Here is a 27,545-nt window from a genome sequence, read left to right on the forward strand (position 1 = left end):
AGTCATGAATATTTATGAAAAAGGGAAATCACGTGCATTTGCAATTGTGCTTTATCTCCCATCCCATCATGGCTGGAAACTCGGTTTTAAGATGTTTCTGGGGTCTCCTTGGCTGAGAGGGGTCCATTCAGTAAGCAGAGGGCTTAGGATTTTGTTTTTAGTTTGCAAGAACATTTCTGATTCATGATAGGAGGTTAAAATGTTAACATTAACAGGAGTTTGGAAGAAGTTGATTACAGTCCTTATGGATGAGTTTGAGGGGTTCAAGACACCGGCGAAGGAAGTAACTGCAGGTGTGTTGGAAATAGCAAGAGAACTAGAATTTGAAGTGGAGCCTGAAGATGTGGCTGAATTGCTGCAACCTCATGATAAAACCTTAACAGATCAGGAGTCGCTTTGTGTGGAGGGTCAAAGAAAGCGATTTCTTAAAATATAGTAGAATCTACTCCTGATGAAAATGCTATGAACATTGTTGAAATGACAACAAAGGATTCAGAATGTTTCATAAACTTAGTTGAGATAGTAGCGGCAGCATTTGAGAGGATTGACTCCAATTTTGAAAGAAGTTCTACTGTGAGTAAAATGCTATCAAACAGTATCACATGCTACAGAGAAATCTTTCGTGAAAGGAAGAGTCGATTGATATGGTAAGCTTCATTGTTGTCTTATTTTAAGAAATTGCCATAGTCACCAAAACCTTAAGCAGCTACCCACCCTGATCAGTCAGCAGCCGTCAACACTGAGGCAAGACCCTCCACCAGCAAAAAGATTACAGCTTGCTTAAGGCTCAGATGATCCTCAGGATGTTTTAGCAATAAAATATTTTTTATCTAATATAATGCTATTGCATACTTAATAGACTATAGTATAGTGTAAAGATAACTCTTATATGTACTGGGAAACAAAAAAAAATTGGTGCGAGTTGATTCACTGCAATATTTGCTTTATTGCAGTGATCTTTAGCAGAACCTCCAGTTTCTCTGAGGTATGCCTGTACATGTATGTGAATTTGAATGCCTGTCATACAAGAGGTATGCTTAACAAAAAGGCAAAATAATAGAACTACATTGTTAAAGGTCTGAAAAGTGGATGTTTCTTAGAGTATACCCTCCCAAACCATATATACTATCACATTTCGTAACTTTTGATAATGCCAATATATCTGGAATAGTCTTTGGCTATTTTAGAATGTCAAATATTTGTCAGAAACTCAACAGAATTGAAGAGTGATATAGGTTAAATGAACCAAATTAAAAATTATGGTAAAAATGTGATTCCTGACTTTGGTTCAGAAGTAGGTCATGATACATATTAAACTCCTCAACATGATCTGACCTTTTAGAATTTTTTAATAAAGTTGATGAAAAGATTTTTATGGAGACTGGCTAAGGAATATTGATCATTATTTATTTAGCCAAATGAATGATTTAATGGCTGATGATTTCCAAATCAATAATATGGGCAACTTTCCTCTGAATTTAGTTCTGGAATTAAATTTATTGTAGATTGCTCTCCAGAGGCACTTATTCTGCATAGAATTAGTGCTTGGAGGCTTCAGCATGATTTCATCTGATTTTGGCTGTATAATTTGTTTAGAAAATGCATTGAATTCAAGGTTTGAGAACTAGCATTACAAATTAAATTCATAAACACTACTAAATGTAGGGCAGGAGTTGTTTTGTTTTGCTTTTTTAGTTTGTCTTAAATGGTAAAGTCCCTGTGATTTGTTCTCTAGCCAATATGACATCTTGTGGATCCCAGTGAGACCCTCTCTCTGATCAGTCTACTTACCATCCACTCTGAAATTTTTGTCACATGTTTACTCTGATGGTTTGCAGATTCCAAGGCTGAGAAGCTTCCTATGTGTAGGGTTTAAATGCAACTTTTTTTTAGAATCTTTGAGTCTCTGTAAGGGCTGCTAAGACAGTTTTGATGGCCAGAGGTAGAGTGAGGACTGATATTTTCACCTACTCTCATCAGTTTCCTTTAACAGTTCATCATTGAGCAGGGGCCTGGGCTAGGCACTTGTAGAGATTAATGGGCTGGGACCAGCGTGTGGGAGAAAAAAAATGTCATGAGATGATATCAACAACCATTGTGTTAAGAATTAAGAGAGAGATTTGATTCCTTTCCTTTCAAACTGAGGTCATAGGGAGTGTGGTGTACTTGGTGCCTATGATTCGTCCAGTCTTGAAGCAGCTGGGAGGTCGTGGGTCTAGTGTGGCCAGAAACTCAGCTGGCTAAGTGCATGCCGGAGACCAGGCATATATGACTTGTCCAGAGTACCTTTCAGGAAACCTCCTTTGGGGAATAACTGATAGGAGCCTGAGTATTTGACATAGTTACCAGAGAGGATTTTTTTCTCTTTTCTTCCTCTAACATTGTATTGAGAAAATTTAAAATTCACAGGAGAATTGAAAAAATTCTACAGTGAGCTCCTATATACCCTCCTAGATTCTACTATTAACATTTTACCATACTTACTGTACATATATTTCTCCACCCCTCTATTCGTCCACCAAATTCAACTTATTTTCTGATGCATTTCAAAGTAAGTTGTAGACATCAGTACACTTCACTCCTTGATACTACACTGTGCATATCTTTAACTAGAGTTAATATTTATTACTTTTTTATGAGATTAAATTTTACAATGAAATAAAAAATCTTAATTGTGTGACAAGCGTATGAATACTGACACATGTGGCACTTGTGTGACCCTCCCTCCTATCAAGATACAGAACATGGCCGGGCGCGGTGGCTCACGCCTGTAATCCTAGCACTCTGGGAGGCCGAGGTGGGCGGATCGTTTGAGCTCAGGAGTTCGAGACCAGCCTGAGCAAGAGCGAGACCCCATCTCTACTAAAAATAGAAAGAAATTATATGGACAGCTAAAAATATATATAGAAAAAAAAAAAATTAGCCAGGCATGGTGGCGCATGCCTGTAGTCCCAGCTACTCGGGAGGCTGAGGCAGTAGGATCGCTTGAGCTCAGGAGTTTGAGGTTGCTGTGAGCTAGGCTGACGCCACGGCACTCACTCTAGCCTGGGCAACAGAGTGAGACTCTGTCTCAAAAAAAAAAAAAAAAAAGATACAGAACATTATCATCACCCCAGAAAGTTTATGCCTCTTCTCAGTAAACATCCACCCCTACTCCCTAGAAGGCAACCCACGTTCTGGTTTTTCCCCAGCATAAATTGGTTTTGACTGTTCTAGAATTCATTAAGTGAAATCACAGGGTATATATTCTAAGAGTGGAATTACTGGGTCAAAGAATATGTGTTTGTTTAGTTTTGTAACAAACCACAACTCTTACGTACTAGCTGTTGTGGTTTTTCTGGGCTCTGGTTCTTCAAGACTACAGGTTTTCTGAGTTTTACCTGCCTAGCATGGCACAGACAGGGGCTTACTCTCAAGATAGAAGCTGTGAAAATGGGAAACTCACCAGCGCCATTTATTCTTCCAAATGGCAACCACCCTCCAGTTTCTAAGTGCTTTAGGTAGCTCTCCAGTCCCTTCTGATACTTATGTTTTATACTTTATCTGAGTTTATATAATAGTCTTCATCTGCAGGAGGGCTGTTCTAATAAGAGAACACAATCACCCAATCTTAAATTGAAGAATTTAAATAGCATTACTCTTCTGGATTTCGTTGGAGTTCATCAGATGACAGTGAGGTTAAAGTCTGAGTCATAGTTCCCCCTGAAAAGGGAATAGAAAGCCAAGGTGCCTTTTTCTGAGGATAAATTCTGAGGAATCAGCTCATGAATGAAGGCTTACCTTGTGGAGAGAATTTTGACCATCCTCCAACTGTTTTGGGTGGTTGAAATAGATGTCAAGGACCCTCTAGGGAAATAGGCCACACAGATGTTCAGGTGAGCAAACTGTGTCCAGCTCAACATCAGTACTGGAGGAGATGCTACACTGAACATTGGCTTAAAGTGAGAATTTAAAAAACACATAGCAATAGCTGCGAAATTTATAGTTGCATGTTATTGTTTGACCCAGTAGTTCTGGTTCTAGGAATTTATCGTATGAATGCATTCATACACATTAAAAAAGTGATATATGTTCATTATTTGTAATAGCATAAAACTGTCAATAACCTGATAGGTACTGCTAGGGACAGAGATCTATCTTGTTTTGAATCTCCTGTTTCTTGTCTTTAAGGATGAACTGCCTTTATGAGTTTGGCTAATTTATATAAGCTTCAAAGCCTGTGTAAAAACAAGATAATACTATCTCCTTGCACGGTTTTGAGATACTTGGAACTAATTCATGCAAAGCATCTGTTTTGTATTTGCCTTATCAGAGGAGATATTTAAAAAAGCCTAGGTATTTTTGTTTTAGAATAATTTAAGGATTATTATACAGAGAAATGGTATGAGCACAGGCAGAGAGTTTGGGTGTCAGGCTAATCTGGCTGGTGTACAGGATAGGTTTAATTGCAATTAAAACCACAAATTAAGGTTGGCCCATATTTATGGAGACTTTAAATGTCAAATAAGAATTTTAACTTATTTTTCAAGAAATGAGAAACTAATGAAGGTTTTATTTTTAAGGTGAAGAGTGACATCATTACTCAGTGCTTGATTAAAATAACTATGAAACTGTTTTAAGAAGGGATTAGAAGGAGAGAGACTGAAGATATTACATAGAGTTTGGAGGCTATTGAAAGAGTCCAGGTTTTCAACAATGAAAGTCTAAACTAAAGTTTGTGGCAGTGAAAATAGAAAGCATGTGTGAAAGAGTCCTTTGGAAATGATTCAGCAGGATTTGATGATGGCCTGAATGTTGGTAGCAGAAGAGAGGATGAAGTCCAAGATGATTCTGGAGTTTTAAGTTTGGCTTATTGGGAGAATAATGTATTATTTCACAAATACGAAAGATATTGGGTAAAGAATGATGCATTTGGGGAAACATTTGAGTGGCAATGTCCATGAAGCAGTTGGTGATATCTTGTGAGATGGGTCAAGGCTAGAGATAAATACTGGGAAAGTAGACTAAGATGCCAGTTGAAATTAAGAATGTAATTGAGTTCTTCAAGGGGGAAAATGTAAAGTAGGATTAAAAGATAGTGATGAAATAACAGAAGACCCACATTGAGCAGTCAAGGAGGAAGAGGAGGATCATTTGAGGAGCAGATGTGGAGACTCAGTGTCCCTGAAGCCGAAGGAGAGACTGTCTAGCAGTGTCTAGGGCCACAGTGAGATCCGAGAGAAGAAGCAGAGAAAAGACCTTTGGGTTTGGTGACTTTTGGAGGCAGTGTGAGTTGGGACCCAGGGTTGGAGGAACTGGAGGAAAGAGTGAGTTTCAAGGTGGTAGATGCAGAGGGGCGGACCATGTACTTACGAAGTTCGGCAGTGAAAAGAAAGGGGACTGTTGAGTTAGTCAGAATGGAGAGTTGCCAAAGGAAGAATTTTTTTTTTTCCCCCCCCAGGACTGAGGTGATTTGTCTGTGTGTTGGCACAGGGCAAATAGAAAAGAAACTTACTGTGACTCTAAATCCTCTTTTGTAAATTGAGGAAAACAGCTAACTTCTTCGTAGAGAGGTTGTGAGGGGTAACTAATCCAAATGATTGTTGAGTGCTCAGTGAGAAGCAGCGAAGCAACAATCAATATGGTAGCAGAAGTGTTTCCAGTAATCAGGTGTGACTGTTTAAGTCTGCTGTTGCTTCTTAGTGAAATTAGTCTTTGTGCTTAAATGTAGTTGTTAATTTGTTAATAATTATGATTTTTATAAAATGGAATTGTCTTTTTTACTACTATGGTAGTTATTAATGAAAGAACTTATTATCAATCATTTTTAGGGGGAAATCAAAACATGTCATAATTGAAGAAAATTATTTGCTCCCTCAAGCCTGTATTTTCTAGAGGGCAGAAGAGAACCTACTCGGTGCTTTCTCCATGGTAGAGAGATGCTGTGCACTTGGTGTACTTTACCTCATTAATCCTAATTTACACAGGAGGCAAATAATGCTCAGACCTCAAATCTAAAATTCTTTGAAAACCAAAAAGATTTTTTGTAACTTGTTTGGCATCAAAGCCTGAAGTAAAGTCGCATGAGGCTACTTATAGTCTTTGCTTATCTCACTTAATAGAGTATTCAAACGTTTTGCAGCAGAAATGTTAATGTCTTTGATTATTGGGTGCTCCCAGACCATCCTGAGGGCATCATGTAATGCATGGATGTGCACAGCATAAACTTCTAAAGTCCAAAACCTTCTGAACTGTGAAACTCAAGAGTTAATGTAAATTAGTGGGACACCTGAGCTCTGATTCCAGGACTTTCTGGTTCTGAAAACGGTTTCCTTCCCATTGTGTCATTCTGCCCAAAGTTGCAGGCCAGAGATTCATTGAGTATTCATAGATTTTGTTTTAGTTGTTGTTCTGAAATGTACCTGGGATTTTGATTTTATTCAGATATTGGTAAGACTCACAGACATGGAAATGATTGTCATGAAGGAAGAAGTTTATACTCAGAGATTCCTAGAAACAGGGTAGGGCATCCCACAGGTGGAGAAGCACCCAGGTGGTCCAGAGACAGAAGGAGCCAGGGAAAGCATGGGCAAAAGTCTTGGGTTTTCATGGGAAGGAATGGACAAGGCAGAGTAGGCAAGCTTAGGCAAGCTTAAGATTGGAAGTATGGATAATTTTGGTGGGCTCTGGGATATAGTGGTGGTCTCTAATTGTCTCTTACCTGGCTGTGGGGTGATTAGAACAAAGGCTGTTGCCCTTGGAGTGTAAAACCAAGATGAGGAGGTGGTTTAAAGTCTGGGCACTGGACTGGTTGGTTTATATGTCAAAGGTGTACTCACAGGCAAGTTGTTTGCTCTCTCTAGGAATTAGCTAGACCTGGGTGGGTCAATCTTTTCAGGATTAGCAAAGCCCCTAGGATGTCAAGGCAGGGTAAAATACTGAAAATAAACAACATGATCCATACAGTTTTATCTATGAAATAAAGTCTATGTGTAGTAGATATTATTCACTTAGAGCGAAAATTTGAAAAAATAACAATCATGACCCTTTAAACAACTCTCTGAGGGTGATTTTTTTATTACTTTGAGCCCATGGAAATTATATGTTCCTTTTCTTTTTTCCCTATTATAAGCTTTATTCAGTTACATATGTTTAAAAATTTTAGTGACCATTTTTTGAGTTGTATCTATGATATAATAAACTGTTTTAAAAATAAACCTACTAGAATTTATGAATCCAGATGAGGATTCACTCTTTCAAAGATATCTCCTGTTGGCCGGGCGCGGTGGCTCACGCCTGTAATCCTAGCACTCAGGGAGGCCGAGGTGGGCGGATCGTTTGAGCTCAGGAGTTCGAGACCAGCCTGAGCAAGAGCGAGACCCCACCTCTACTAAAAAAAAAAATAGAAAGAAATTATATGGACAGCTAAAAATATATATAGAAAAAATTAGCCGGGCATGGTGGCGCATGCCTGTAGTCCCAGCTACTCGGGAGGCTGAGACAGGAGGATCGCTTGAGCTCAGGAGTTTGAGGTTGCTGTGAGCTAGGCTGACGCCACGGCACTCACTCTAGCCTGGGCAACAGAGTGAGACTCTGTCTCAAAAAAAAAAAAAAAAAAAAAAAACAAAGATATCTCCTGGCGACTATGCCTTCATTCCAATAATGTCATCATTGCTGTTTTTTTCTTGGTTTTGTTTTTTGTTTGGTTGTTTTTGTTTTTGTTGCTTTTGCTTTGAAATTTTCTTCAGATCTATAGCATATTCTTCAGAATATCTTCAGTGGTAGCATATCCTCATCCCTGGAGAGTGTTTTGGTCTTTGGATACAGGCAAATGCACATTAAATAAAGTAAAAGATTGAACTGACATTGTCATAAAAAATGTTAGTTGTGACTAGAAGACAGTCAATAATATGACTTAACTTTTCAGGTGAGTCTGGGATTGGCTCCCATCACAACTCCAAGAAGGAAGGTCCTCCAGTAACTCGAGAAGCAGCCATCCGTCTGAAGAAAGGGGTCCTAACGGGCTCTTTTGAAAGAGACAGTGCTAACTTTGATGAGTGGGTTCAGATATGCTTGTGTGCAAATTGGCCTCTTAAGAATAAAATTAAAATGAGAGTGGATAAAACTACATGATTTTGCCTTATTAAGGACTATAAGAAAGGAAATTAACAGAAAATAATTATTAATATATTAAACAGTTGGATTTTTTCCCCCTCAAAAGAAGGGTCCTGAAGGACTATTAGGCAGATACTGAATGGCAGAATGTATAAGGCGGATATAAGTCAAAATGACATCCCTGTGTGTGTCTATGTGTGTGTTTGTAAAGTATGTATTTTCTAGACTTTAAGTAAATCTTTCTCAAATAGTCCAGAATTTTTGTCAGATTAAGTCTGAATACTTTCTCTTGCTTTATCTTCTGGTGTCCAGAATTTACAACTTAAGCCCTTCATCTTTCCATTTTTAGTAATCTTCCAGTGTACATTCACCAATTTTATACCTTTTTTCTTTTTGCTCTCATAATTGTTTGTACAAACTTTAATTTGGGCCCTTTGCATTGTATTATTATTTGTTTAGAGAATTTCTCTTGCCCTCGTCTGTTTATTCCTGAAGGGCAGGAACTCTGATTCTTACCTTAGGGCACTGTCTTGTTCAAAAGAAAGTTCATTGATGTTGAATGGAGGAATGAATTTGGAAGTGGGCCTTGAAATGAATAGGTTTTGATTAGAAAACATCTCTGAAACTGTGCCATTCCCTGGGAGCTGGGAGGCCTGGGGCTGACTGGTGGTCCATTTGGTTCATAAAGTTCGCAGACCACATAGGAAATGAGTATTTAGAGAACAGATACTCTTTTTGCAGAGGCACAGTGGAGAAAGCTGAGTAGTTTTTCCTCTGTGACTCATCCACAGGAAATTTTGAGTTCTGGGTCAGCCTCTGACACTTCACCCACTTGTTGCTCCTCACTCTCCCAAATCCGCACTGCCCAGACTATCAGGTGAACATAGATTAGACAAATGACTTAAATATTAGTCCAAGTAAGACATAATTACGAAGGTAAATCTCCTAGAAGAAAATCATATGGTGCATTAGCAAAGTCAAATATGATTTACTTTGTATTATTCATATAATGTTCCCCTTTATTAGTGCAGATCATGAGAGTGTGTTTTTTAAAAAAATTAAAGATTTGCATTGTGATTACATATGACTACCCGGCATTTGTCACTAGGACCCTAAGTGAATAGAATACATCCTTATTAAAAAGAACTGTATGTAAACACAGACCTTATTGGCAAGGTACTCTCATATTGAAGCTTTGACATAGGCAGGTTGTTGCTTAAATAAAAATTTTTGTGGAAAAGAAGTTTTTAATGGCTGGGATATTTTAAAACATGTAAACAAAGCAAGAGACTGATTTTATTTTTGTGGAGTGTGATGAAGAGCAGTATTCTCAGGAGGAGCAAAATCATGTTACCGTCATTGTAGTAATCCTACATTTGCAGTTTGGAAGCTATTTTATCGCTCTGATCATATGGTCACCTTTCACATTAGCTATCGTTGATATACATAATTTTATAGCACAATCTGCGTCTTTAAAACCTAAAGACCCAGCCTTCAGAAATCATCCTTACTGATACCTTTCCACTTAACTTTGCAGCTGCTCTAACGGGATCTCCTCATGTATAACAAACAGCATACTTTTTCCAAGTTAAGGAAATGTTACTATATAACATAGTAACACATAGTTCCGTGTGATCTCTGTTTAGATGGTGCTGAATAGACTTTCATAAAAGGTCTTAAAGAGTCTTTTGAAACTATATGTTGAAATCATGTAGGGCTAAAAATATGACAATAAATATGAATGTCATGTGCATCCTCAAGAAAAATAATGTACGGGTTTTTTGTTTTGTTTTTTTCTACCTTCAGTTCTCTTGCAACTAGCAAGTGATGCATTGCCAAATGACATGACCTTGGCTCTGGCTTATCTCCTTGCCTTACCACAGGTATGTTCGCCGTTACCATTGAAGAAGAGCTTAAAAATGAATACACTAAAAATCTCTGCTGGGGATTTTCATTGGTAAAATTATTTATCATATGTCATTTCCTTCTGGTAGTCCTTAGGTGCTGACAGGACTCTGGTCAGTATCTACAAAGTGAATTCTACATTAGCTTAAATTTAAATCTACTTTTACATTCACAGGTCTGTCTTTGTAATGCCTTTTGAATTTTAATTTGAACTTGAGCTTGAGTTTGAGTTGAAAGGATGGAAACTTTGTACCAAAATGCTGCAGTAATGACTAGAAATGTAATGGTTTATAATGATCTTGCTAATTTCCTTTCAGCTGAGTTAATTTTCTCATGCTCCCTCCTAGGTGTTAGATGCTAACAGATGCTTTGAAAAGCAGTCCCACTCTGCGTTATCTCTCCAGCTGGCAGCTTACTACTACAGCCTGCAGATCTGTGCCCGACTGACTCCCTGCTTCAGGGACAAGTGTCATCCTCTTTACAGGGTAAGTCCTCATGGTTTCCACGTTAATGAGCAGAGTTAAAGCTTTTCTAAAGTAGTCAAAACATACGTTTATGTTTTTGGAGGAACTGATCCCCTTTGTATCCAGAATGCATTTCAAGTGGCAGATAGTGCTCGACTTTTCTGCATTAGATGAAATTGCTTTTCCGGGTATCAATAAGAAGTAGAGTTTCTGATATTTATTGTGACTGCTGATTCTTTCCCCTGACTTTTCTTTCATTTACTTTATTTTACTAAGTGCTTATGCTTAGCAAGGAAAGGCTGAAGTAGTAGGAGAGGCTAAGTGGAGAATTGGCTTTTTAATTCACTTCTCAAAAGGAGATGGCTCTGTCTAATTTAGGAAAATGGGCAAAGTAATTCTTTGAGCAATATTTCACTTTTATTTTTTTTAAAGCCAGAGATAGTAGTAATTGTATAGATGAAATGTTGAAACTTATCATTCCTACTTGCCACAAGCTTCAGACAGCTTTTATGTAATTTATTGTTAATTTCTCAGTGAAAGCACCTAAGTGTGGCCGGAAGTTACAGGATGTGCCTTATTTTGTGGATGTAAAAATGCTACAGATGCCACTGGAAAATCCGTCTAGGCTTACTTGTATAGACCAGTCTTAATTATTAGCATTGGGAAATGATCTACTTTTGTATTGGATCATTTTTTTAAAAATTACCATTTTAAGAGTAGATAAATAGACTTTTCAAATCCACTATGTGCATAAATAAATCCAAAGTTCAAATTTCATTGAGGTAAGACTCTTCCCTCCCTGACCCAAAGGAGAATGTAAAGAAATAATTTCAGTGTGTATCAAAGTTCTAGCTGCCTTAACTATCTAAAACATATCTAAGAACCTAAAAGTATGTGAAAACATTCCATTTGTGGCAATAACTGTGGCTTTTATCCATCTATTTTTATGTAAAAGAGGAGGGGTATGGGAGAACTATCCGCAACAGAGGTGAATCTCCCAGGGCACCACCATTATTAAGTGTGTATTGTCCTTAGGCCTAGTTTTATTATTGTGATGACATTTGGCCAAGAAGCAGGCATGCTTCCTTCTTTTAACCAGTTGATATAAGGTATTACTTTATTTTAGAAATCGAATGTTTTTGTTTTTTGGGGGGAGGGCGAGGGTAGCTACTGCTGCTTTATACAGTTATTTATCTCACATAAAATAATTACTTTAGTAATTTTGTTTTGTTTTTTATACCTCAGGTATACTTTTATGTGAAATAAGAAATGTATATTGATATGTATTGTAAGTTGAGGGAATGATGTGTTTATATAGGTAGAAAAGTGGCAAGTTTATTTTACCCTTATCTTTTCATTAGTGCTATGTATATACACAAGTAGCAAATAATTTGCTCTGAAACTCTATGTTGAAACACAGTGAAGCTTTACTTTGACCAAATGCATTGTTCCTTGTTGTAAACTTGATTTTTTGTTCCTAAAAAGTCAATTAGGTTCTTAAAGTGTATTTGACTGAGATCTCTAAGTGGATATCATTGAAATGGGATGTCTGTGCTGAAATGAGATCTCAGCTTTCATTTCAATTTATATCATCCATGTTAAGGTCGTGCTGTGTGGCTAGCACTGTGCTGTAGCTTTCCTGCATTCATAGCATTGCAGGCTGCCCTGTCAGTCAGCTCACCCGTCACTAAACAATCCTCATGTGTGGGAAGATGAATGTGGCATGGTGCCTGACCTGCGTGACCTCACCACTTGCCCTAAATCCGTATGAGACAGTTGTACAAATGTGGTTTAGAGTGGCTGCAAACGGGAGAACTAAAGACCGATGCAGGACAGACTGCACATTGCAACTTTTAAGAAAGCCAGAAAGCTTTCTGCACAGCTACATTTGGGCCTGTAATCTTCAGTTTCATTTCCTAAAAACCTTAATTAACATAGTCTTCTTGGAGGAAAATTCTAGTACAACTTATATTTTTCCTCTTTTCTCCAATAGTAAATCAATTTGTACCAAAATTAAAAGAAAAGTCCCAAAGCATGCACTATTTGTGGCAGGGTTAAATTAGGAGAAAACCGTTAAATTCCATCCTGACTTTTATATTTGGCCATCACTATTTCCTACCTCGGATACTGCGTTCAAACTCTGTAAGAAGCCCCATTTAAGATCTCCATTGCTAAAGCCCGCAAAGGAATAAAGCATAACTCAGAAGGGTAAGGGTTAGAAGTGAAGGTGTGTCCATCTCAGTTTCTTCTATGTTCCTGATAGTTCTTTCCACTTGGTAGAAAGTGTGAGTATTTTATTTCTAGGTCTTATATTTTATATACCCCTTCATCTATTCAGCATTGAGTACCTACTCTAAAGGACTTAGAGCTTGACGTAGTGGTTTAAAAAATATTAAGTCTGGATTCCCACCCCATTTAAAATTTTACCCTGATTCTTATTTCTTCCATCTGGCTTTTATCAAACCACTATTTCTGCCCTTTAACTCTTGATCTCGTTCTTCTCACTTTTCCTAGCTCTTGGCCTCTGGTTCCTGGTTGTCGCATTACCCAGCCACTCTGTAGCATGGTTCCTGCTACCTGTCACCATTCCCTTTATGGGCCCAACAGCTGCTTTATGTTTGATATTCATCAAATATTTGTCACGTGCCTTCTTTATGCCAGGGAGTGTTCTGGAAGAAACAATAGTGAACAAAGTATCTAAAAACCCTCACTCTTGTAGGACTTATATTCTATTGGGGAAAGAGGCACCATTCACAGAACAAGTAATAAAATATGTAAAATAAATAAAATACGCTCAGGGTCATTGCTTCAGGAAGCAGCATTATAGCCCTGTGGGAATAGAAGCTGGCATAGTCCAGGGGACCCAGTGGCGATGCCTCAACACATGATTTCTAACCTCTCAGCTGCTCCAGACAGAAACAGATGTGCCCTCCAATAGCGTGAGACGGTACCTGGGCGGGTCGTGAGCCAGCTGGTTCTCCAGGGGGTTCTTGGCAACTCTGTGGAAAGCATTTAGTTACGAGGCTGAAAGTAGAAATGAAGAGTTAAAAAGAATCCAGGATTTTTTTCACACCAAGAAGCAAAGACATTCTGAAATTCTTCCAGATAGACAGCTGTGTTGGGGGGGGGGGGAGTTACCACCTCTCCGTGAGTTTTCATCTCTCCACCCCCAGCCCACCCCCGTGTCCTTACCTTAATTCAGTCTTCCATCATTCTTCATCTAAACTGCTGTGACAGCCTCTTAAACATCACCTTGTCTTCATTTTTGTTACTTCTGTATTTTTTCCCAAACAAGTGCTAGAGTAGTCTTTCTAAAGTGGGGGTCTGCTCCTCCTCCTCTCTGCCATTGCCCAGCAAGGTCTTCACATCCCTGAAGTCTGGCCTGTGTTTCTCCAACTTCCGCTTTCCTTGCTCCAGCCACACCAAACTACTTGTAACCCTGTGCATCTGTTTCCTGGTCTGTAAGCATGTTGTGCTCTCTGCCTATAATGTTTTCCCCCACCATTCCTTTGCTTAGCTGCTTGGTTCAAGTGTGAGCTCGCCGGGAAGGTTTCTGTGGTCCTCCCCAGCTGGGTTGGCTACTCCCCCGTGTACTTTTGTGCCTCCCTATACCCATCTCGGTCACAGTAGGCACACTCCATTGTTTTGAGTTTATATACTTTTCTTTTCTTTCTTTTTTTTTTTTTTTTTTTTTAACTCTTTTTCAGGCCATTTTCTCTGTTACATATTCCCCATTGTCAATTTTTACCCTTACATATCTGTGGGAGGAGGGGCGGCAAAGTCATCAATCTGCTTTCTGCTGAATCAGGGTGATGTTTTAGATGAAAGGTTTAAACTTATTTATGTCATTACAAAGTTTTGGCAGTAGATTTACAGTAACAAATGAACAGGCAAAAAAGGGCATAAGGAACAACTACAACCATAAGGATTGACAAGGCGAGATGGAGGGTCCCTGACAAGAGAGATTTTACCCGGCTTGGTATCTGAGACAGCAGTAGGACCGTGAGTCCTTCCTGTCACCTTGCACGTAACGTCTGATACAGGGCTCAGTAAGAAAGAGAAACATGGGACCTCTGATTGCGGAGCTATTAGTTGCACCCTGTAGATGATCCGAGAGACTGGGTTCTGCAAATTCAGAAATCATGTACAGACAGACTTGGCACCAAACGAGGTTTGAGGTAATACACCGAGCAGTAAGACAGACCAACAGCAGAGGTGATAGCCCGGGGAAATCCTCACTAAGGAGTTGTCCCTCTATCCTGTAGACAAAACAAATCACTAAGGAAAAATTAGTGAAAATATCATCATTTTCATCTGTTTCTTTTTTCTCAAACAGATACTTTAAATCGCCTAAAGGCTGGCCCCTCCACTGGGGGCTACACCGCTTTACTTTGGTATATGGGCCCAAGGTTTCACTTCTGACAATTTCAATGAGGTGTGAATTTTTAGAGGCACTTCATAGGGTCTCTTTCACTTTTCTGGTTCCAACTGGAGCAGGAACCTGAAAGAGGCAAACTCGTGTGTAGTGGTTAGCACCTGACCCATTCATTTGACATATTGTTTTATTCTGTTTTCTTTGACTCCTGATTATATTACCATACTTACCTTGGGGAGTTGGGCAGGGTCTCTCATATACTATTTTTAGGGCCTTAACTTAAGCTCGCTTCTAAAGGGCTACTCTTATCTAGAGAAGGGCAAGTGGTAATACCTTATCCCACTATAGGTGGGTTCGATGTGATTTCCCTTCTAGATATAGGGCTTTCCTTACTTGCTGGGTTACCACTGCTGCAAAGGAGGGTCCATTATCACTCTGTGTGGAGGAAAGGAGCCTATGAACATTTTGATGACCTGAGGGATCATTGAGTCCACTGTATCCAGCTTTTTGGAGAAATGGTTCACCAGGTTCCCACTGGGAGTCCACTTGAAGAAGTTTATGGGCAACCATGGGACATTGTATAGCAGATCCAGGTATAGATGGCAGGAAGCAAAGATTTCTCTGATGGACACTGCCACAGAGTAGCCAAACACAGTGATACCTTGAGCTGTCTCTGTAGCTGTCTGTCCACAGCCTCCACCACCGGCATGTTATTCTGCATTTGCTTGGCCTCTTTCCCTGGACTGGTAATGCCTGTCACCCCATCATCCTCTGAGGCCTGTTTCTATACACATACAGGAACTCAGGAAAGGCCCTGTCAGCTCCTGGTAGGAGCCCATCTGGGAGTGAGTTCTTCCAGAAAAATTCCAGTGACCTCAGACTTTCCTTTTTTTCCACCAGGTAGGACAAGCATCTACCCAGCCTGAAAAGGTATCTACCAATACAAGCCTAGGCATCTGAGTGGAACTGTCAGTCATCGAAAGGGATCCCCACATGTTGGGTTCCCTGTGTAGCGGGTCCACCGCAAGCACATAAACAGTTGTAAACGGGGTCCTCTCAAATGAGGTCCCACCAAATCCATTAAGGCATCATGCTCCCAATGTGTATATTCATGCAGGTGCCTCATAAGAGGCTGAACCAAAGCTTTGGGTGGGAGACAAGTTTATGAGAATTCTATCTCCATTTAGCTGTGCCATCCCAAATGTCAGAGCCCTGGCCTTTAATTTTTAAGAGGGTCTAAATCTAGCTGGGGTATCAATCCCTGAGGAAGAGATCACCTCCAGCAGCCTCCTTAGCAGCTCTGCCAGTGGCCTGATTTCTTTTTGTCATGCTGGCCACTCACTGGGCCTCAGCCATGGCCAGTATTAAGGCCATTGTTTTGGTGGCATACTTAATATCCTTATTTCCTGCCATCAGGAGACCCCTTTCTTTCCAAATGGCACCATGAACATGCACAATCATAAAAACATATTTAGTTATCCTTTTCTTAGTGCCAGTTGAACCCCCACTGTCAGTTTTGCCCAGGGTTCCTGTGAGGATATTTGGAGGGAGAGGCTCCAGGCCCCCTCCTTTGCCATCTGAGTCCTGGACTTAAAAAAAAAAACCAAAAACCATTTGCTTTCCTGGAGGCTTCCTACCACCCAGGGTCCTTTGCAATTTTTGGGCACTGGGGTATCACAATTATCTTTAGACATGGGTACAAAAACTCACCAGACAAAAACTCACAAACACACACAAACAACATAGGAAATTCCCGACACAAACAATCTAAAATGCCAAGTCCTATCAATCAAACAGGAATTTTCATTTAATGGCCGCTTCTCGTCATACTCCAGCAAATACGTCGGATTACAATAACACCATTTTTTTTTTTTTTTTTTTTTTTGAGACAGAGTCTCATTCTGTTGCCTGGGCTAGAGTGCCATGGTGTTAGCCTAGCTCACAGCAACCTCAAACTCCTGGGCTCAAGCAATCCTATTGCCTCAGCCTCCCAAATAGCTGGGACTACAGGCATGTGCCACCATGCCTGGCTAATTTTTTTCTATATATTTTTAGTTGTCCAGCTAATTTCTTTCTATTTTTAGTAGAGACAGGGGTCTCACTCTTGCTCAGGCTGGTCTCGAACTCATGACCTCGAGCGATCCTCCCGCCTCAGCCTCCCAGAGTGCTAGGATTACAGGCGTGAGTCACCGCACCCGGCGAACACCATTCTCTTTACACATAGGTTTGTTGCCGTAAGTTAATCACTCAGCCAAAGTTTTTCCCAAGGGACTTTGAGATGGAGCTTCCTTAGTTTGCAACAGAACTCACAAATAACAAACAGATAATATAGGGGATATAAAAATACCAGGGCCTATCAAACAAATGGGAATCCAAAGGGGACAAATGTCACCCCAAATGGCTGAAAGGTTCAAAACCTTCCCCAAATGGGTGACCTAATCCCTCTGTTCCCTAGGCCTTCAATGAATGCTCTGCCACAGGGCTGGAAGGTTCAAAACCCTCCCCAAATGGGTGGCCTAATTCCCCCATTCCCTGGGAAACCCTCCCCAAATGGTGGCCCAGTCCCCCGTTCCAAGGGAACCACAAATGAGCTCTGAATTCAAACCAAGTTCCCTAGTTCCACTCAACCTAAGGACCTCCACCCCCAAAAGGTGCCTCAAAACAAATGCCCTGATAGGGGCTCAAACAAATGCCCTGCCGCAGGGCTGGAGGGTTCAAAACCCTTCCTAAATGGGTGGAATCAGGGTCTCAGCATGCATGCCAGGAAACTTACCCAACAAATGGCCTGGGGTCCAGACACTTTTCAAATCCATTTCTTTCTCCTCAACTCAGTTCAGGCTCCAGGTAGCTGTGTCTACTTTGGGGAGACAGAGATGGGAATTCCCCAGAGATAAAACAGGCTCCAGCAGCTTCTGGGGCCATTCCTTGCTCTCTCACCTCAAAAAGAAGTTGCTCCTACCCGTGAAGACCCAGGGCTTCTCCCTGCCTCTTCCCACAGTTGCGGGGTGCCATTCCACTGGGGCACCAGTGGGCCCAACTCGGGATGCCAAATTCTGTTACCAAAAGTTTGGTTCCTGTCCCCAAGGCCATGTCAGAAGAATGAGGTCAAGTGGTTCGAGGAAGGAAAAAGGAGTTTATTAATTTGCTGGCAAATGAGGAGATTGGCAGACTCCTGTCTCAAAGCACCGACGTCCTCTATATACTTTTCATCTCACTGGATAATGAGTTGTTTGAGGGCAGTATCTGTGTTGTATTTTTTGGATCTCCCAGTGCTTAGAGCAAGAGGACTGCAACATAAAGGGTAATGAACAAATGTTCACTGGATAGATGACTGAAAATCCATGAATAATTCTTCAGTACATATGAGATCATTGAATTGTGTGTGTGTGTCTGTGTATTCATCAAACGTTTATCATGTGACTTCTTTACACCAGGAAGTGTTCTGGAGGAGACGGTTGTGAAAATAGTATATAAAAACCCTCACCCTTGTGGGACTTATATCTTATTGGGGAAAGAGGCACCATTCACAAAACAAGTAAATAAAAAATATGCTATGCTAGACGACAGTAAGAAGTATTAAAGAAAAAGCAAAAGGAATGTGAAGTGTGTGTGTGTGTGTGTGTGTGTGTGTGTGTAGTTTACTAAAATAGGGTCAGAAAAATCTTCACTGAGAAGGTGACCTTTGAGTAAAGAGGAGAGGACACAGCAGCACCATGCAGATATCTGGGGAAGGGCATTCCAGACAGAATAACAGTGACAAAGGCACGGAAGTGTCACTGTGCCTGCTGTATGTACTGTGATATTTTTTCAAAAGGTATTTGAGATGATGTTAAAATTTTGCTATATAAAATTCAAAGCACAAAGGAGTTGCCTGACTCTAGAAGAAAAGGATAGAAATGCAGTCTGTGGCCAGACTTCATTGTAACCTGTGGGGGCTTTTCTCCTATCTGGCTAAAATAGTGTCAGGCAGGGGTGTGACAGCAACAGTCAGCTTGTTTATGGGAGCTGTCAACTAAACCTAAAAAGGCACTTGGCTGTCTTATAGCACCTTTCACATTCGTTCTGCCGTTTGATCCTTTGAGCAACCCCATTTTGCAGAAGAGGAATCTTCTTTGGAGAAGATAAGACTCAGAAATGTGGTTACTTGCTCAAGATAACTCTGGTAGAACGTGACATCCTGTCACTTAGAGTTCCCAATTCCAGGCTTTACCTGCTTTTTACTTGGACGTGCAGCTGCTCTAGCTTTTTTCCAAAGAAAGAGTGTCACTCTTTTTTGGACCTGAGTGATCTTTCTGGCATGCAAGTCTAACAGGTAATTCCCACTGGGATATTTCCATGCCCTGCTCCGCATCTAGCAGATAAAATCTAAACTCCTGTATATGGCAGGCAAGACCCTCAGTGAACTGGCTGCTCTTTCTTACCCCTCCAGGTGTGTTTCTTGACACTACCTCTTTTGAAGTTTATGTTCTAGCTGCTTAGAACTTAGATTTCTCTGAATTTCACATCCTTTATTGTGCCTCTGTGTGTGTGCAGATGTAATTCCCCCTACCTGAAATACCTTCTTCTTCTCTGCACCATGAACAGATAAGTCTGAGCTCAGAGGCAGCCCCTCTGAAGCCTTCCCTGCCTTCTCTGCAGACCTCAGCCGCCTCCTTTTTCTGTGTATGTGAAAGCAGTTCTTTTAGGGTGTTACAGTCAATGCACATCTCTCTGTTCTTAATGTGGTGACTTTATTTGAGGACAGGAACTGTATTGCTTCCTATATCCTCACACCTCACCCACTGTAGTCACTCGGTGACTGTTGATTGGCGTGTGAATAAGTTCAGGAATCATGTCAAGTGCTGTGTGTCAGGATAGCCTTGAGACTTCAGGTTTCCAGTTGTGAGTCCTGACCCTCTTGGATTTGAAGGAAACATGGGTAGGTACAATAGCAGGATGTTTTAAGTACATAAGAGTTTTCCATTGACTGCCTAATGGCTCATTATTTGAGTATTTTCAGGATCTTCCTCTGCATAAAACAGCCCTGCTGGGTTTGGAATTAAATATGACAAACTCCTGATGAATCATCTTGGAAATTGAAATCAAAGTGGTTTCAATTTGTTGCCTACACATAATAGCACCCAGTGAAGCTTAGCTTTCACTCAGTTGTCAGTTCAACTTGTTTCTAATTCCACAGTCTTTTCACATTTTCTCTTTCCACCCCCTGGAGTTATGTGCTATAGGAATGCTAACTTAGGTAGATTACTAGGTTTGAATGAAAGTATTGATGCAATTTGTGGGGTTATTTCTGATACAAGCCTGTGCATCTTGAAGGGCCGCACCATCTTTAACCAGCCAGCAGAGGCTCCCAGAAATCGACAACTTTTCCGGAGGGTCTTTGGAGCCGCCTACCTTGCTTACCTGCATTTTTCTTTTTAGTTTTATATAATGGTGATTGGCAAATGGTCAGAGAGTTTTCTTTTCTAGTATTTGTCCTAATTAACTCATTTTTATGGTTGAAATATAATGCACACATGGCCTCAAAACTCAAGTGTGAAATTGATATACAATGAAAAGTCAGTATTTCCCTTTCTTATCCATCCAGAAATAGTTTATGGATATATATATATGTGTGTGTGTGTGTGTGTGTGTGTGTATTTAACTACATTTTAGACAAATTTAAGAAAGCTATACACATTGTTCTGTATCTTGATTTTTTTTTTCCACTTACGTCTTACCTTTATAATTATTGTAAATGTATCTTGAAGTGTGATCTCTCTAGCATTCTTTTAGAAAAGTTTTCAGAAGAGAAAAATCAGTTCAAAATGGAAACATGTCCTTTGGTTTTATAGGCTAGGGAAGCAAACTCAGCAGGGGATGAAATTCAAAACTTTATGGTAGACTATTTCTAAGATGTGTTTTTTTTAAGCTACTAATTGAAATACTAAGTAGAAAATTATCTCAAGCAAAATAAAAACCCTGGAGGGGAAACACACCACCTGTTTAAAACTTTCCAAATAATATTACCAAGAAATGGAGACTATTAAACCAAAATGGATTTATTACCTCTACTTGTAAGCAGTAGATTAAGTCATTGAGCATTCTGTTGTCATGAATATTTATGCATGTTTTGCTTTTACAGGGATTTGGCCATATTCTTATAAAGAAATCATATTTTATTCACCCTCTTCTACCCAAAGAACTGCATTGCCAAGTTTTGGGGGGCGGGAAATAAAATAATTTAACTCTTTACAATTTCCATTTTAAATTCTTAATGGCTTTTTATGCTGTTAGTTTTTGCAGCCTGTGATGTTTTACCTATCACTTTAAATACTGAATATGGAAGATTTTTGAAGCTATCTATAAAGCTCTTCACAAGCTTCTTAGGGGCTAAAAACTTTCATACCCATGGATCATGTCACTGAACTTAGGTGGGGAACAGAGGGAGAGAGATTTGAATGTACTCTAAACAGAAAATCCCAGGTGATTTTAGGTGTGAAGCTGTTTGTAGAACATTTGTGGACACCTGTTTAGTGGTGTGGGGAGAGTGGTGCGGGAAGCCAGGCAGCTTGACTCACTTCCCCGCTGCAACACTACAGATTGGTCGTCTGTACAACAGGAACAGAGTTCCCAGTGCACATCACTGGCTTGTGTGAGGGTCAAATGAAAATCATGTGAAAATACTTTAGAATCTTTAAATGTTGTGCACTTGTGGGGGTGAATAAATGAATGTGTGAAATAAGATGTTGGAGTGAATAGGAGATGCTTTGGAATATTTTAAGAAAAATGACGATAAGCTCAGGGGAAGAATTTTTTTTTACTGAAATCTAAGTTGAATATTGGGAGTAACCATAACCAGTGAAGTTCCTTGAGGAAGAGATAGAAAGAGGCGGTGACAATGATAAAATAATTTGCATAAGGAGCTAGAACTTTGTTCAGCCATCCAGTCTCATTTAACCTTTATGAGGACTCAGAAGAAATTGCTTCAGTTTTAGAAATGGAAAACCTGAAACTCAGGAGGGAAAAGCTGGTAATCCAAGTCTTTGATGCCAATTCCTATATTTTTTTCCCGTAACTATTATAATAATCTTACTTTTTCTTGGAAGCCTTTGTGAGAAGTTGTCTCTTCTCATTAGTATTGTTTTACACAATACATTGAAGTATTGAACATCTTATGTACTTTACAAATAATTGATAATCCATAAACTTGTAGACAGAAGCCTATCATCAAGAAAGTAATAGAATGCCCCTATTCACCACCTTATTAAGACAGAATTTTAAAATGAGATGTAATTATATCAGGGAGTTGAATAGGAAATGGTAGTCTTTCTCATGATTCTGAAACACTCTATTATCATTAAAGAATTGAAAATGAGAGGCTTGGAAATATAGCTCAGGTTGGAGATCCAGTTGAAAAACTACCTTTGTGTGTCTGCTGTGGGCATTTGTATTCTCACACACACACATATATGAGATGAGAAGAGGAATGTACATGTGAAAAAAGTCTACCTAGAGTAATATAGATTGACAGTACTAAAATCTATCATTGAAAGTCATCATTTGTAAAAGGACTCTCTCTAATGCCAAATCTTATTTACGTTTAGTGGGAGCTGCATACACACTGGTCTAATTAAGAGCTTTATAATTTTAAGAAATTCCCTTCCTACATACCAAATATAAAAGGATGGTTCTTGGGAGGCATTATGCTTGTGAGTCACATTACTGCTTTGCCACTTACCAGCTTAATGGCCTTAGATAAGTTACTGAACTCCTTACATATCTGTAAAACAGAGGTGATGTTGTAAGACCACCAGGAGCAATGGCCCATTGCACGGTAGCAGACCAGTGCACTGAAACATCGGGTATTACGGCAGAGAAACAGTGTAATAATTGGCCACCAAGTGAGGAGGTGGGAGGGAACCACAAATCCACCTCCCTGAGGGGTCTTGGGACCAGGGTTTTTAAGTGAATTTTTTGTTTCGGGGGGTGGGGTCTGGGGGGCGGGTAAAGGGCTGAGGAGCTAGAGATTGCTGATTGGTTGAGAGGTGAGGGGTGAAGTCATGGGACAAAGAGATGAAGAAACCACATTCCTGTGCCAAGTCGGTTCCTCAGAGAGGGTCTTCAGACTGGCTGGTGTCAGTGGACCCACTGGAATGCAGGATCTGGAAAATGACTCAGATGCAAACTTGAGGTTTCCTAACATTAAAGATATTATCTTACAGAAATGATGAAGGGAAGCCTCGTGACAGGGTCTAAGTAACTTATAGGCAGTAGGCTCTTGTGGGGAAAAGGGCTAAAGGATGACCTATAACTAACTTTAAGGAAGTGGGTTAAATGGCAAGCGGGTTAGTGCTTAGCCAAAGTTTCCATTCAAAGTCTGTATTTTTAGACCTTAATATTTGCTTTTTCTTTTTGACAGTTTCAATGAGACTAAGAGATACCTGTCTGACAAGGTTATTAGTAATAGTGAGAGACTCAGTACACGTATATTTAATACTAGGTTGTTCCATCCTGAAGTCTGAAATACTAGATTTTTGTTTTTAAGTATTTCTTAGGAAAAAATGATGTGATATTGTGAAATACATATTTGGTCTTCTTCCCTTTTCCTGGGATACAGCTGCTAATATCCTTGGAATTTCCAAAGTGCTATTTTTTTGTGTGTGCTAATGTTGACTGATAGCTCCAGGACAGAGCTGGTCACCAGAGACAAAGGCAGGATTAGAGGGTTGGGACTTTCAGCGCCACCCCCCAACCTTCAGGGAGGGAAGAGTGGCTGAGGGTCAAGTTGATCACCAGTGGCAAATGGTTTAATCAGTCTTGCCTACGTAGTGAAGCCTCTGTAAAAATCCAAGAGGGCAGGGTTCAGAGAGCTTCTGGATAGCTGACAACGTGGATGTTTCTAGAGGGCGGTGCTCCAGGAGAGAGCATGGAAGCTCCGCGCCCCTTCCGCCATACATCACCCTGTGCATCTCTTCATCTGTATCCTTTGTAATTAAACAGTTAATGAAAGTTACGTGCTTCCTTCAGTTCTGTGAGCCACTCTAGCAAATCAATCAAAGCCAAAGAAGGAGCTGTGGGGACACCAACTTGAAGCCAGTCAGGAAGTTCCAGAGGCCCAGACTTTCAACTGGCATCTGAAGGGGGATCAGTCTGACACTATCTCCAGATAGATAGTGTTGGAATTGAATTGGAAGACACCCAACTGACATCACTGTGGAATTGCTTGCTTGCTGGGTGAAATCTCTCACCTCTGGTCATAGAAATCTCCCATGTTGATGTGTTAGTGTGAGCACAGAGGAAAAACAAACGGTTTAAGTTTTTCTTGAATAAGTGAATAAATTTTATGTGCAAAGAATATGAAATAAAAATTATTCACAGAGGGGCTAGACAATTTCTACTTAGTAAAGGAGAAGAGATTAAAGTTGTTTAAACTGTACAGGAATCTGTTGGCTATAATTTGGTATGAAATTGTATTTTTTAAAAAATCTGTTCTAAATATTTAGTGGAGGCTTAAATGAGAGGAGATACTTCCCCATTTCCTCATTGGGAGGGATTTACAAAGATTTATTTTATGTTAATGTTTGAATTCTTACACATTAATAAAATTTTAGTCTTAGAAAGGTGATCATCTGGTAATGCTCCTTTGTTTCACATCTGACGGAACCGAGCCCTGGAAGAATTAAGAAGGAATCAATTGATCCCTCCATGGAATTCCCAGAACTCTTGGCTGGTGACTCTGTAATGGTGCTTGTAGTCACATGCCTTCTGTGAATTGTTTATGTCTACATCTTTGTCAGTCACTAGTTTAGAATTCCTTGAAAGTAAGCTCTGGGTTCAATTTGCTTTCATATAATAATGGGAGAAGGAGTGCTATAAAATGCCTTATTTTATTTGTGACTTGCAAGAAACCATGAAGGGGATGCGCTATTGATACCCTTTTATAAGTGAATGAAGAAACAGAGATATGAAGTAACTTGTTCCAAATTGCATCTCTATTGAGTGGGGAGCTGGAATATCAACCAGTGCTACTGACTTCAAAGCCAGTTCAGTGTGCCCCCTGTTACCACGGACCTGATTTGTGCATGAGAGAGATTCTACTATGTTCTGGAAAAGGCAAATACAGAAGTACACATGATTTCTGCCCTCCAGAAGCTATAATATTAAGAGAAGACAATGTAAAGTAAATTATACAATTAAAGTGTGATTTTTGTATGCCTTTTAGCAAATTCCATAATTCCTTTTTGGAGCACCTGCTTCATGCCAGGTCTTAGTTTGTATTTTTTATATGTATATATTGTCTGTTAGGCTTCTCGTATCCATGAAAGCTAAATATTATTACTGCCGTTTTACAGATGGGACAACGAAGCTTATAGTTGTTAAGTAACTTGCACAAAGGTCATTAATCTAGTAAATTCTGTGTGCTTGTGCTTATATCACTAGGCCATGTCATTTTCTTCACTAGCAAAAGGAAATAATACATTCTTTTTGCCACATATGAATCTTAGGTTGCATGTGGAGACATGAAACTTTCTTCAGGTTAAATAAGAGCCCGTGTAAATGTTAATAGTAGTAATTATGCTCGTTATTGCTACATGCTGCCATTTTGCAACTTCGCTTTCCACCTGGCCTTGGGATCTGTTTCATAAATTGTATTAGAATACAAAGAGAAGAGAAATGAGGAAGTGTTATACTATTGAGGCTAAGTGAAAAGCATGTAGGCCACTCTCACAGTACGTACACCGAATATTGGAGATATCAGAAAATAAGACATAGAAAATGAATGTGGAACAAAAACTCCAAGGAACTGTTGGTAGAACAACAGTGGTTGATTCCGTGAGTACGGGGTGGAAACAGTAGCCTGGTAGAGAGAGAGTGTGGAATTACACATACAGATAGTTTAGATGGCTGTAGCCTTTCCTTCAAAGTGCACTGGGCAAGTTCAGGCTGAGAGCTTTAGTCTGAAACCAACAGGTGAAAACATGTATGTATATGTGAAGAAAGCCTCCTTCATTGTTTTGGTGAACATGGATTTGCTGGTGGAGTACAAATCTGGGGCACTAGGATCCCCTTCAAAGAACAACTAAAAAGAGCTCTCCTGCCACCCTGAAAACCTAGTCATTGGATATTTCGTGTCGCTCTCTCTGCAACTGGTGAGAAAAGTGCTAACCAGATGAGGTGAGCGAACAGCAGGCAGCAGCAATGCACACCTGCAGGGCAGAGCAGATGTAGAGCAGGAACCAGGTGACTGCAGGGGCGGCCTTGCTGGGAGGTTTAGGGTGGTGCCCTGAGGGGTTCGGACACTAGGTAGAAAGGGGATTGAGTTAAATGTCAGCCTTAGGTGCGCTAAGAGCTGAGATGTGGGATCCCCTTTGCCTACATCCATTGCCAGAAACACTGTTCATATGCAGCTGGTTCCAGCGTCACTCTAATTGCAGTTAGATTGGGTTGATTCACTCCATCTTTCCATCAAGCCTTAGTCACCTAGGCCTTAGCACATTCTCTACCCTTTACTAGAATCTGTCTCCCTGTTCTTTGCTGACCTTTTTACTACTGGTACCTGAGGAGTTAGCTCAGATACTAACTCTTCCAAGACTTTCTGACACTTGCCACAGGCCCATCTGTGTGCCCACAGTGCCCTGTGCTTGCTGCTGTCACGCTGTCTTTCAGTTTGCCTGACTGTCTCTCCTAATAGACTCCGTTTCTGGAAGAGAGGGTTATATCCTGCTAGTACATCACTTGGTACATAACAGGTGCACAAAAAATACTTACTGAATGGGTGAAAAGATGGTCTTATACCTTACTGTGGGAGAGTTAGTGTTCAAATCCAGGTCTTTTGACTTGAGACACATTTGTGGTTTTTGAGAGTAAGACTCAGTGTATGCATAGGGGTAGGGAAAAAAATTAAATAAATATAGTAAAGTTGCCCTTTACTCAAATCTACCTGCTGGAATCCAAGAACATTTCTTTAATTGGTTTTTGTCAGTACTCCCAGATTGTTCCTTAATAGGATCAAGAGAGAATGTCAGGCTAGATTTGGTAATACAGACTCGACATTGACAAATCTCCTGTGTACCTCAGAATAATGGCTCACACGTTAGAAATGCTGACAGCTTACTATAATTAGGAGTGCATTTCTGAGAACCAAAAGTAGAGTCTTATGTTTTCTCTAATTTGCTTATATTAAAATATAATATGTACCATGTCTTCCCCACAGTTGGGATTGATTCAATTAATGCTGTTCAAGTATTATGCTCCCTGTTAAGTAATTCCAAAATCATGGCTGAGCTGTTGTTGCTTCCTTGACACCCGGACCAACTTTAATGTAAATAAATGTGGCCAATTAGTCACTTATTCTCCTTTCCTGTCAGTTGTTGGATTCTGAGTTTTGTTCTGTTTGAATAATTTTGTTGTTGTTAGAGAAGCTGCTAAGAGTTACATAGAACAATATCCTAGTGAGCCCTAAATTGAGCAAAGTGAAAATTGGTTGGATGCTTTTTCATACAACTGGAAGTATTTACTATTTCAGGAACAGGGTGGGTTTTTGTTTGTTTGTTTGTTTGTTTTTCCTTTTCCTAACTTATTCCTGGAGAAAATATTTTTCTCTTCAGCTGTCTAGCCATTTATAATGAGGTCACTGAACTGCAGCTCTTTCATTGAAAACACTCATGGTGGTCCACAGAAAACCTATCCAGAGGCAATGATGAAAAAAATTACTTCTAGAATGAGTT

At 39.9% G+C, this 27,545-nt stretch overlaps 1 protein-coding gene across 3 annotated transcripts in view; it reads left to right on the forward strand.

Annotated features, from left to right (window-relative positions):
• Positions 1–27,545, forward strand: part of NBAS (NBAS subunit of NRZ tethering complex) — a 325,219-nt gene that overhangs the window by 192,409 nt on the left and 105,265 nt on the right. For all 3 annotated transcript variants that reach the window (XR_011236168.1, XM_069494000.1, XM_069493999.1), the window contains exons 39-40: positions 9,901–9,977; positions 10,347–10,484. Coding sequence is in view for 2 of the 3 variants with exons in the window: in XM_069494000.1 (XP_069350101.1) it covers positions 9,901–9,977; positions 10,347–10,484 (215 nt within the window). In the remaining variant the exon portion in view is untranslated. The remainder of the gene's footprint in view (positions 1–9,900; positions 9,978–10,346; positions 10,485–27,545) is intronic.

Source organism: Eulemur rufifrons, chromosome 19 (genome assembly GCF_041146395.1).
Source record: "Eulemur rufifrons isolate Redbay chromosome 19, OSU_ERuf_1, whole genome shotgun sequence".
NCBI classification, from domain to species: Eukaryota; Metazoa; Chordata; class Mammalia; order Primates; family Lemuridae; genus Eulemur; species Eulemur rufifrons.